The sequence below is a fragment of the Natrix helvetica genome (assembly GCF_964273705.1).
Source record: "Natrix helvetica genome assembly, chromosome: 10".
Lineage (NCBI taxonomy): Eukaryota > Metazoa > Chordata > Lepidosauria > Squamata > Natricidae > Natrix > Natrix helvetica.
The window spans coordinates 22,398,472-22,410,617 of NC_138561.1; the positions used below are offsets into that span (position 1 = coordinate 22,398,472).

Genomic DNA, 12,146 nt, shown 5'->3' on the forward strand with positions numbered 1-12,146 from the left:
GAAGTGGAGTTCAGGGCTAAATGCAAAGGACAGCGCAGCAATGGCAGAAGCATGGTGCCAGACCTCCATCGGCAGGGCTCTCCAGATCCCATCGCTCTGTCTCCTGCCTCTCCGGTGCCCGAGGCCACAGCCATCCACCGAGAAGGCAGAGGCCGATCCCTCGGCACAGGGATTGACTTGGCCTTTAATTGTCCTGCAATGCCAATTGGGCAGAAGTAAGTTTCCCTGGGGGAATTGGCCGTGATCACGTAGCAGGGAGGAAGGAAAGTTGACCAGTGGCGAGGGGACAAGGGCGAATACAGGGCCAGCTGAGAAAGAATGCCCAGGATAGCTCAGGCTAACATGGGCATGAAAATGTAACTGCAAGCAATTGTCCGTGTGGGGCCTTCTCAAGTTCCTAGAACCATCGCCATGGCCAAATTACGCCAGGCAAGGAAACTATAATATTTATTTCTCTGTCCGGTTCTAAGAACCATCGCCATGGCCAAATTACGCCAGGCAAGGAAACTATAATATTTATTTCTCTGTCCGGTTCCAAGAACCATCGCCATGGCCAAATTACGCCAGGCAAGGAAACTATAATATTTATTTCTCTGTCCGGTTCTAAGAACCATCGCCATGGCCAAATTACGCCAGGCAAGGAAACTATAATATTTATTTCTCTGTCCGGTTCTAAGAACCATCACCATGGCCAAATTACGCCAGGCAAGGAAACTATAATATCTATTTCTCTGTCCGGTTCCAAGAACCATCGCCATGGCCAAATTACGCCAGGCAAGGAAACTATAATATTTATTTCTCTGTCCGGTTCTAAGAACCATCGCCATGGCCAAATTACGCCAGGCAAGGAAACTATAATATTTATTTCTCTGTCCGGTTCTAAGAACCATGGCCATGGCCAAATTACGCCAGGCAAGGAAACTATAATATTTATTTCTCTGTCCGGTTCTAAGAACCATGGCCATGGCCAAATTACGCCAGGCAAGGAAACTATAATATCTATTTCTCTGTCCGGTTCTCTGTCGTTGTCATGGTCTCTGGAAGCCGCTGAGAAGAGGGAGAAGCTGCGGGTCAAGTCGATGAAGAAGCGGAGACAAAGGGTCAGCTGTCGCAAGCCTTGATCTAGGTTGGGCCTCAGGAGGATGTAGGAGTTGGCAGAAAGCTTGTGGAACACGAAAGCCTTCCCATCCAAACCTGAGGAAGAAAGAAGGGAAAGAAGACCATCAAAAGGTGGGCTTTCAGCTCACAAAGGTATTCAGACACACCTTGCGTGAATCCATGGTGCTGGGAAGGAGAGGTGAAAGTTCTACCATGGCATGAAGTCTTACCTGTGTTGGTCAAGGTTGCTGAGATGCAGAAGATCACAAGAAGGACTGTATGAAGCAACGGGCGCCTCTTCGTCATCGTTTCACCCAGCATCGCCACCGGTTTCTGGAGTCTGTTGCTTGAAGGGCCGCCAGAGATGTCCTTTGAGGCCGTTGAGGCTTTCTGTCTGGTTCTAAGAACCAATCGCCATGGCCAAATTATGCCAGGCAAGGAAATTATAATATCTATTTCTCTGTCCGGTTCTAAGAACCATCGCCATGGCCAAATTACGCCAGGCAAGGAAATTATAAAATCTATAATCCTTCAACAGCCACATCTAGCATTAAAATAGGCCGTTGAGGTTTTCTGTCTGGTTCTTAGAACCATTGCCATGGCCAAATTACGCCAGGCAGGAAAACTATAACCTGTGGAGAAAAGTATAAAATCTGTTATCAATCATAGCACCAACCGAATCAAACTACAATGGGAAAACTCCTTAGTTTCACCACCTGTCAAGACACTCAACCTTATGAAATTTCTAAACGCCTGGCACTCTGACAAGTTAACCGTCAGTAGCCCAAAAGGAATCAAGAGGACCCAAACACCTCCTGAACAGCAAACAACACCTATCAACAAGTAGTCCAATGAAAGAATCTCTAAAGACCATTTTTAACAACACTGAAACCGTAAGCCACTAGAAAGCAAGTTGAGAACAAACCTCACTCTCTCCTAGCACTGATATTCCCTAAACAATATAGCCTCTGCAAAAGAAACTACCAAGCTCGGAGAACACTAAGGACCTCTCAAACTGCAAGCCGCAAATCTTCTCCTTTCTATACCTATTCATCCCTTTCAGCTGTAAGAAGTCTGACTGGTACTGTGGCCTTCTTTCTCAAAATGAGAAGGTGGGAGGGGGGTGATCCAGAAGGATCCCCTTCCAGTCGGAGTACTGAGGGGGTCCTCAGGGACTGGAGGAGGCTTGCGGCTGAACGCCCGTTGACTCCTCCAGGTTGATTCGCCCTCGCTGCTCGCTGAGGACTGAAAGGGTCACCCAGTGGAAATCCCAGTATGAGTCTCTCAGTGTGGGTGTTCAGGGATTGAATGACCTCCACATGGGGGCCATCACCCCTATCCCCACACTGCATTGATATGGGGAATGCTTGGGGGGGGGGGGCTCTGGTTCTACCACAGCCAGTGACTAAAATGATCTCACATCAGAAATTGCTTATATGTTTTACTTTTGTTACATTACTTTGCATTCCCCCCCCCAAAAAAAAAAAACTAAAGCATGCCTTAGGGCGCAACCTCTGCAAAACTATGGTATGCGTGCCTAAAGTGCCATGCGGAGCCATATCACTTGAAATGTGTGGCATCGCCTGTTCCTCTACTGGTTTCCAGCAGGTGCAGGTGCATCAGCCAGCTAGACTTCCGATTACGGGTTTGAGGTCAGCTGACCAGTGTGCATGCTCACGCCGGAAAACGGAACCCCGGCTCTTCCAGTTTCCGGCAGTGCCACACGCACAAAGGCCAGTTGATTGTCATGTGTGCCTGTGCACCAGAAACCCAGGAGGAATGGCCAACACCACACATGCCAGGAGACATGGCTCCGCATGCCGCTTCGCACACGCATGCCGTAGGCTTGCCATCACAGCCTTAGGGTAAGCTTTATAGCAAGCCCCAAAGGTTTTTGCAGTAGTAAACAAACATGTTGCCGATAGTACCTGTCAGGCCTCTTGGTTAAACCCAGCACTGAAAAGTTAATAAACCTCTGACTTAGCTTTGATGTCTTCGACTGCTTGTCTGTGGTGATTCCCTTCCTGTAGAGAGCCTGTGAAATAACAAGAAATAAACATCACCAAATGACCACCTGATGTTCAGAGACTAGAAAACCAATTCACCAATTTTACAAAGCTGCTTTTATGTTCTCTATCCTAAGAGTGAAAGAAGGCAAGATACAATGAATTGGAAGGCTGTGCCCTTGAGAATACCACAAACCACTAGCTTTTACTGTTCCCAAAGACATGACCTCCAGTTCCAGGAGTTTCTCTTACTCTCCAGGAACTGGAAGGCATCCCTAAAAATTGCTTTATGCCCTGAGAGTTTACCTTCCCTGCAAGAAAGTCAAGTCAGTTGCCAGACCTGATGCAATTTTAGGTAACTTTTGCCTTGAAGTAGCTAGTCCTCTACATGTTTTAAGGATTTGAGCCTTGGCTAGAATTATCTCAAGTCTCAAGAATTGACTATTTCTAAGAACAAGGTCAGTTCCTGGACTTGAACTAATTTTAAACTTTTGCCTTTACTTGAAGTAGTCAGTCATCCACAGGCTTAGGTATACTTTATTTGGCCAAGGAATTTAAGAACTTGAGCCTTGACTTAAATTACCCCAGGTCCTAAAAATTCACTTTATTCCTGAAAGCAAGGTCAGCTCCTAAGGTAATTTTTAATTATAATTTCCCTGTGGTGGTTTGGTCCTTTTTAAAAGGACATGGTTGAGATTACCTCGGGTTCCACTAGTATTTTATTCTAAAAAATTAAACTTTTGGCTAAAAATTACCTTAGGCCACAAGATTGGACTATTTCAAGAAAGCAAGGTCAACTCCTGGACCCGAAGTAATTTTAGTTCATTTTTACACCTTTAGTTACTTGAAGTAACTAGTCCTCTGCATGTTTTCTTTTAAGGACTTGAACCTGGGCTAGAATTTCAATTCTCAGGTCCCAAGAGTTTAAATTTATTAAACAAAGTCAGGTCACCTGCAGGGACTGAAGCAATTTTGCCTTTAAGCTAATTTTAACACTTACATTCACCTGTGGTAGTTTAGCCTTTTTAACTGCACCTAGTTAAAATTGCCTCAGCTGTATTCCTCTTTTTAAAGCTACTTTTAACGGTTACTTGTCTGGGGTGAACAGGACACAGCTGAGATTATCTCAGATTCTGCCTAGTTCCACCATTTTAACTCCTAAAAACCCGAGCCTTGGTTTAAATTCTTTTGGACCCAGACGTTTGCCTTATTTCCCTGAGGGAAAGTGAGACCGAGGTAGCTCACCATAGGGGACCTGTGGCGTTGGGAGTCTTTTAAATACCCCCTTGAGGAATTACCCCAGCCACCACTGGCGTTTTACAATACAATAGTAGAGTTGGAAGGGACCTTGGAGGTCTTCTAGTCCAACCCCTTGCCTAGGCAGGGAACCCTATACCGTTACTCCTGAGGATATATACACCCTGGTTTAAATAACCTCAGGCGCTGTCCCTACTCCCTAAAAACAGGCTAAAATTGCTTCAGGCGCCGTCCTTACTCGCTCAGAAAAGGCTAAATTCAATTCAGGCGCCGTCCTTACTCCCTGAGAAGAGGCTAAATTCACCTCGGGCGCCGTCCTTACTCCCCGAGACGAGGCTAAAATTACTTCAGGCGCCGTCCTTACTCCCTGAGAAGAGGCTAAATTCACCTCGGGCGCCGTCCTTACTCCCCGAGACGAGGCTAAAATTACTTCAGGCGCCGTCCTTACTCCCTGAGAAGAGGCTAAATTCACCTCGGGCGCCGTCCTTACTCCCCGAGACGAGGCTAAAATTATTTCAGGCGCCGTCCTTACTCCCTGAGAAGAGGCTAAATTCACCTCGGGCGCCGTCCTTACTCCCCGAGACGAGGCTAAAATTACTTCAGGCGCCGTCCTTATTCCCTGAGAATGGGCTAAATTCACCTCGGGCGCCGTCCTTACTGCCCGTGAATAGGCTATTCCTTAACTCCCCCTCAGCATCCCACCACGTCTAAGAGCCTCAAGCCGGGGTTACCTCCGCGTGCAAGAGGCCACCTCACGGTCTAATCTGCGAAGCCGTAGGGAGAGTGGAGGTTTGCTCTCCCCGCGGCCCGCAGCGTCGTCTCTTTCGAGGGCGGGAAAAAAAGAGACGGGGCGGCTGCGGCACGTATGGCGTTTTCTTTGCCTCAGCCCGAGGAACCCGCCGGTTTTTTAAAGTGCCCCCGCCCCTCGGAGGAGGAGGAGGAGGCGGGGGGAAAGGAGAAAGAGAGGCCGCTCAGCCAATCCGAAGGACGGCTTTCCAAAGCGGCCAATCGCAGCCGAAGTGGACTTTTAGCGGGAAAGGCACGTGGCTCATCAGGTGTGCCACCGCCTCACAGGTGAGGGCGATTGGAGGCAATCACGTGTCTGTGCGCGTGCCTCTTTTTTGGGCCTGCCTTAAAAATGAAATTCTGTTGTCTCCTCTCAGAAGAATATCTAATCTATACATTTTAATCCATCGTGGTTTATAGTTCGATAACACTGTACAATATATATTCCTTGGTATATCTTTCTCTCTGTTTCTAATTATTTAATCTTTCATTCTTTATTTTTTAATCTCTTGCACCTATTATCCAGGCATTTATACAGGCTTGAGGAATAGTCTGTTTCTCTAAAGGATTGTATGAATAATATTGCATAAATGCCTAGATAATGGGTGCAGAGATTAAAAAAAATAATGAAAGAAGAATTAACAAATTAAGTTACATCGTTAGGCACACTCTTATTCTTTTTAATTACCATTTTCTCTGTAGGTGTCCCATCTGTTTGTATAGAGTGATAAAGGTATAGCGTGTTATGGCACAACTATATAAATAATGTACAATATCATGTATTTAAAAGGAGATCATATTATATGATTAATAACGGTTACGATTAGGGTGTATAACACGGTGTGTATATTTCAAAAGGACTTGATACAACAGTATAGCGCTGTTGCAAAATTGAAATTGTGATGTAGAATAAAGGAAAATGTACAATAAAAACATAATAAAAAAAGAATATCTGATCTGTGTAATCTATTTTATCTATTCCATCCATCCATCCATCTATCTATCATCTATTTGTCTATCATTTATCTGTCTTTTATATCATCTCTCTGTCCTGTCTATCTGTCTGTCTGTCTATCTATCTACACACCTCAGACATAAATATAAAGCACTGTCCATTTTATAATACAATAGCAGAGTTGGAAGGGACCTTGGAGGTCTTCTAGTCCAACCCCCTGCCTAGGCAGGAAACCTAGGCAGGAAACAAATGGCTATCCAACATCTTCTTCGAGACTTCCAGTGTTGGGGCATTCACAACTTCTGGAGGCAACTTCTGTTCCACTGATTAATTGTTCTAACTGTCAGGAAATTTCTCCTCAGTTCTAAGTTGCTTCTCTCCTTGATTAGTTTCCACCCATTGCTTCTTGTTCTACCCTCAGGTACCTTGGAGAATAGCTTGACTCCCTCTTCTTTGTGGCAGCCCCTGAGATATTGGAAGACTGCTATCATGTCTCCCCTGGTCCTTCGTTTCATTAAACTAAACATACCCAGTTCCTGCAACCGTTCTTCATATGTTTTAGCCTCCAGTCCCCTAATCATCTTTGTTGCTCTTCTCTGCACCAAGTGTGGCCTTACAGAGGCCTTATAAAGTGGTATTATCACATTATCACAATACATAGTATTCATAGTGTAATGCCTTCTCTAGGTTTCATCCCCTCTGGGAACCCTTTGGACTACAAATCCCATCCGCCGGCCAGCCAGTGCTCACCCCTTTTGCTTCAGAGGTACCTTTAGCTCCCCCCCCCAGCCTTACAATGGTGGCATTGAAAACCATGTTTCACTTAGCAACATAAATTTTGGGCCCAATTGTGGTCGTAGCTCAAGAACTACCTGTGCTGGGAGAAGATGGGATCAATGTGCTATTATTAATCTAAGAGAAATTTACATTGTGTTTGTTGGGAGGAGAGGGGGTACAATATGTGAACGAGTAATTTGCTTTAAGACGGGGGAGGGGAGGGGGCAAAGTATTTGGTATAATATTTGAATGTGAATTTTTGTGGGGGGGGGGTTGGGGGGCATAGCATTTGTATGAGATTTACATTGTATGGCGGGGGTGTGTGAAAAGGGGGAAAATCTGTTTGTATAAAACTCTTTTAATAATAATAAAAAAAGAACTACCTGTGCTGGGGATGCTTTGGATGACAAGTCCCATCAGCCACTTCCAGGGTGGTGGGGGTGGTGGATAGGGATCATCCCTTCTTGCAACAGGTTTCCCCCCACCCCTCAAAATACTCATTGTTTAAAGAAAAATGTGAAAATTTAATAAATAAAATAAAATTATGATTTATTTTTACACACACACACACACACACACCCCATAGGAAATAATTTGGACCAGATCCCATTAACTAGCTTTGCAGGGTGGGGGCTGAGGGGGATTAATGCCCCCACCTAAAATTCAAGCCGCTTTTTCTGTATTTTTATATTTTGCTTGCACCTTTCCCGCCTTGTTACAATCTTGCCAAGCATCCCTTTGTCTCCTGCAAATCTTTGTTATCCCCCCCCCCCCCCCAGCTTTTTAAGACAAAAATAAAATAAAATTCCAGGATTGGTTTGCTTTGCTTTGCTCTCTAAGAATTCTGCTTAAATGTTACAAATGGAGGAAGCTTGGATACATGACGCCTTAGCCTCCTGGTTTTGCCAGCCATGCCATTCACATGACTTAGAATTTGCCACCGTTGGACACCCCTGGTCCAAACCATTTAAAGTTTGAGTGGATCGGTTCCCCTAAACCTGGCACTGCATTAGATTTAGTGCAGCAGAGTTTCCAGAGATTCAGCTGGAGGTTTGATCTGCAGAAGAAATGCTGTCCTGCTGAATTGAGACTTCCTCGTGCGATGCTCCCCCCGGGAAGGGGGTCTAGACCCCCACACCCCCCAGCAATGGCTTCTCTGGTGTTCCTATGTGGCAGGCTTCTTATGTGACCCAGTTCCCCCTTTTCCCCTGCAGGGGAGATGGAGAAACACCTCCGCCTCTTCGCAGAGCTCCTGCCGGATTGGGTGCGCATCCTTGCCATTCGCCAGGAGAATTACCTGAAGCTGGACAAAGCCATGGATCTCAATATCGTAACCGAGAGGCTAACGGCCAGAAAGCAGGAAGAGGAGAAACTCTGATATGGGGGGGGGGGGAGGGAAGGGAGATGGCCAGAAAATGGACTTCCTGGGGGAAGCAGACACCTTTGTTCCAGATGGGAATAGGAGAGTAGATTTTCTCTCCAATGGAAAGCCCACAAGCTTTTTGGCAGAGACACCACAGAGGGCGGGCGGGCATCGTTACATGATTCAACAAACCACTTTTTTAAAGGCACAAAACATTTTTGTCTCTTGGCCAGTTTGGAAAATGCATGGCTGCCTTTCCAGGGAGGGAGGGGGGAGGCTGGAATCCCACATCCTGTCCATGAGTCAAAGAGGAATGCTCTATTTTTTTTTCTTTTAAAGAAAGGCTTGTTCTGTCTTGAAATGTGATTTGCATACGAAACTTGGCATTAAACTCCACTTACTTGAAGCTGGACAAACTCATCTCTATCCCCCCCCCGCCCCCCTTCCTAAGTGCAAACAGAAGCCCAAGGCTGGTTCCGGAGCACAAACGCTTCTAAATCACAGACACCCCTTGAGCAGTTCCACTGAGGCTTTTGGCCCCCTGAACAGACGACCGGTGACCCACAGGGCCAGGTAGAAGAGCAGCGTGTCTTTAATAGGAAATAGTTTTACAGAAGTGTTTCTTCTTTCTACTGATTTCTAGTGTAGCAAAATAAGGAGCCCTCTAGTCACAAAACATAACTCTCCCCTTGCAGGGCTGCCAGGAGAAAACACATCCTTGCCTAGTAAGGAATCCAAACTATGCAGACGGGCACGTTTAGCCTCTACTTCAGTAGAATTGCCAGGAACAGTCATGGGACTGAACTCGATGCCTGGGCAATTAAGAGTGAATTCAAATGGCTTTACAGTTGGGTTGCTTGAGACCCACCCAGCAAACGGGCTTTCTTGGGGCAGTGGGCCCATCTTATTTCCCTCTAGCTTCTGGAAGGGAACATGAACATCAGAGTCCACATCGTCCTTCCTGGGAACAGATCCACACATGCTCCAGCTACATAACCAGTGGGGCTGTATTGCCAAAGACCTTTGGCTGCCCCCTTGGTTCAGGTTTCTAATTGCATTTAAGGTGCTCTGCTTGCTGCTTAAGGGACCACACCAGCACTTTCTGGATTGCTCAAGGTTTGGCCAGCAGGCAGAGAAGTGTCACTCCCCCCCTTGGGAAGTTCAGGATTGGGACTATTGGATGGTGGGTGGAGCCGAGAGTTGCCGGGAAGACTAGCCCAAGGAATCAGTGGTACTGCAAGAGTGAGTAGAGGGGGAAGGGCTTCAGGGCCTCTACACCTTTGAGGAAGGACAGCTCGATGAGCACCAGGCAATCCAGGATGTTGGCCTGCAGCTTTGTCATCAGCTCACAGGCGGCTCGCATGGTACCTGAGAGGGAAGGAGAAGAGCTGTTAGGGTGGCCAAGAGGAGGATGGGAAAATATTACGATATATTTAGGTCTTGCATTTCCTTCAAGAGTGTGAGGTCTCTCCGCCACGCTACCACCCTGGATGCCAACTATGGTGGCCACGTGGCCTCTGGATGAGGTGCCATGCTTCTCTCCCAGTTGTAGGGATGGGACTCGAAGGAATGGATCCTGCCCCACTTGTGGGCTTGCAACAGGTAGAGATGATGGCCATACGGAGCAGGAGGTGTTAGCCTCCCATTTGATCCTTCACAGTTCTTAGCACCAGAAACAATATTGTGGCTTAACACGCTTTGCTAAGAGCAGCTTATTTTCTGCTATAAAAATGAACTTTTCAAAAGGAGGTTGCAATTGCCATGCCAAACCACAGTCTGAATTCATCGCCCCCACCTCTTCTTCCTTTACAATTGAGTTCACTTGTGCCCTCTTGGGAAATCCCCGAATTTCCCCAAGGCCTTCTCCCGCCCCACCACAGGGCACAGCATGTCCTACAGCAGCAGAAGTTGCAAAGTGTCTCGAAACAATTCAGAAGTTGCAAGAATTGTCCTGGTGTCGCAAGAAGCCAGCAGCCGCTTACCTCCCGTTGCCAGCAGATCGTCCACTATGATGACCTTCTGTCCTGGCTCCACTATGTCCTTCTGGACTTCCAATTCCGCCTGCAGGAAGGAGGAGAACAAACGGCCTTCGAATCCCAGAGACTGCCCTTGGCAGGTCAGCCAAAAGCCACTAACAGAGTGGGAAGGGACCTTGGAGGTCTTCTAGTCCAACCCCCTTCACAAGCAAAGGACAAATGGTTGTCTAATCTCTTCTTAAAAACCTCCAGTGTTGCAGTATCCACAACTTTGGTGCCACTTTGCTGGAGCTGCACAGACTCACCTTGCCATACTCCAGTGCGTAGGAGATGGATTCGGTGGCTCCTGGGAGCTTCCCTTTCTTGCGGATGAGCAGGAATCCAACCCCCAACCTCTGGGCCAAAACTGGGCCAAAGAGGAAGCCGCGGGAATCGAGGCCTGGCAGAAGAGAGCAAGGGAGGGTCAGCCCAGAGGGCAAGTCCATCAGGAGGGGCAGGAGGGAGTCCTGACAAGCAGCAGGTAAGGAAACACACCTGTGCTTGAGTGGAGGCGGTCAAGCAAGCCGCCATCTTTCCATTAAAAACTTGGCACAATTGGGAGAAAGCGAAGTTCAGGCTTTCTTTTGGAGCAGACAAGAAAGTTTAGGGATTGGTGAGCTTCTCCAAGGAAGACAGAAACAGGAGAAGGCAATAAAAAGAGCATTATGCCAGCAACTAAGAAGCTCTTAAGACTTTGGGGGAACTAGCTGTCACCAAATTGCAGGAAGAGGGGAGAGTTGCTGGCAGAAGTCCAGATGCTGGGCTCTTTCCAGAGGGCCCTGGACCTTTATCCATTGTGTCCCATCCAAAGCGACACAAGAGGCTACGACCGACCGCTCTCTTGTCTCACCTGCAATGTAGTCGATATCCTTGTGCGAGGCCCTGATGTAGGATTCCAGCAGGTCGATGGCCGCTTTGAACGCCACGGGGTCCTTCAACATAGGGCTGATGTCCCTGGGGGGGGAGGGGGAGAAGTAAAGGATGGGGAGGGCCGCCACAAGGCTGGAAAGGCCCCCTTCTTCAGCACACTTCAAGGGGCGGGGGGGGGGGGGGTCAGGGGGAGACTGCCCAGGAGCCTGGCTTGATCCTGCTTGCCTTTCCAATGTGGGGGGGTGGGGGGCAGAGTTCCCGTTTCTAGGAGTTCCTTTCACATCTCCCACCCCGTTTGGCCTCCCCGAAAATGGGAAGCCAGGCAGCTCTGGACGGGGCCGTGGCAAGAGGCTCGGGGTAGGGCGATCGAGAGACCCATAATCCCCTCCAACGAGCGCCTAATTCCCGCGGCGGCTCCTCAACCCGTCCTGGCTGCTGCTGGGTGCTGGCGCGCGGAAAGAGCTCGGGGCAGCGGCCAGGTAAGGAAGGCAGAGCCGCCGCCGCAGAGCCTGGGGTGGGGGTAGCAAGAGGCCCTGCGGGGGGGGGGGGGTTCCCGGGTCTCTCGGGGAGGCGGCGGGGGAGTCCCGCTTTCGGATCCCGCCCAGGGCGCCTTCCACGAGGCGCACTCTTTCTGCTTGCCTGATTCCCCTCCGGCGGGGCCGGCCGGGCAAAGGGCATTTGGAGCGCTCCGGCGGCTTCTGGGGCGCTGCCCGAAGGCCGCGCAGGAGGGCAGCGAAGGGGGCTCCCGGGCTCTTACCGGAACAAGACGCCGGGCGAGGGGAAGTCCGGGAAATCCCGGATCCGTTGGCGGATCAAGCGCCGCTTCTGCTCGTCCTCGGAGCTCATGGCGAAAAGGGCTGCTCCCTTCTCCGGAGGAGCAACTGGCATGCGCGGGGAGGAACCACTGCGCTGGAGTGGGGGAAGCCAGGGAAGAGAGGCAGGGAAGGGCTCCCGGGCCATGCAGCGGTGCCCGCCGGCTCCTCCCCCTTGCAGGACGGGGTGGGCCGTTCCGGGAAGCC

The 12,146-nt window shown here is 48.8% G+C and overlaps 1 protein-coding gene across 1 annotated transcript; it reads right to left on the reverse strand.

Annotated features, from left to right (window-relative positions):
* Positions 1 to 8,811: 8,811 nt before the first annotated feature.
* APRT (adenine phosphoribosyltransferase) lies at positions 8,812 to 12,102 on the reverse strand. Its single transcript, XM_081963547.1, has 5 exons — positions 11,885 to 12,102; positions 11,108 to 11,211; positions 10,524 to 10,657; positions 10,225 to 10,303; positions 8,812 to 9,610 (listed from the first exon to the last, which is right to left on the reverse strand). The coding sequence occupies exons 1-5, from the start codon at positions 12,085 to 12,087 to the stop codon at positions 9,468 to 9,470; spliced, it is 663 nt and encodes a 220-aa protein (XP_081819673.1). The 5' UTR covers positions 12,088 to 12,102; the 3' UTR covers positions 8,812 to 9,467.
* Between the last annotated feature and the right edge of the window lie 44 nt (positions 12,103 to 12,146).

Coding starts and splice junctions, on each gene's coding strand:
- APRT (XM_081963547.1), bottom strand. CDS start 12,087: ATGGCCCGGGAGCCCTTCCCTGCCTCTCTTCCCTGGCTTCCCCCACTC. Junction 11,212..11,884: donor TCGCCCGGCGTCTTGTTCCG/GTAAGAGCCCGG, acceptor CTCCCCCCCCAG/GGACATCAGCCCTATGTTGA. Junction 9,611..10,224: donor CGATCTGCTGGCAACGGGAG/GTAAGCGGCTGC, acceptor CTTCCCTCTCAG/GTACCATGCGAGCCGCCTGT.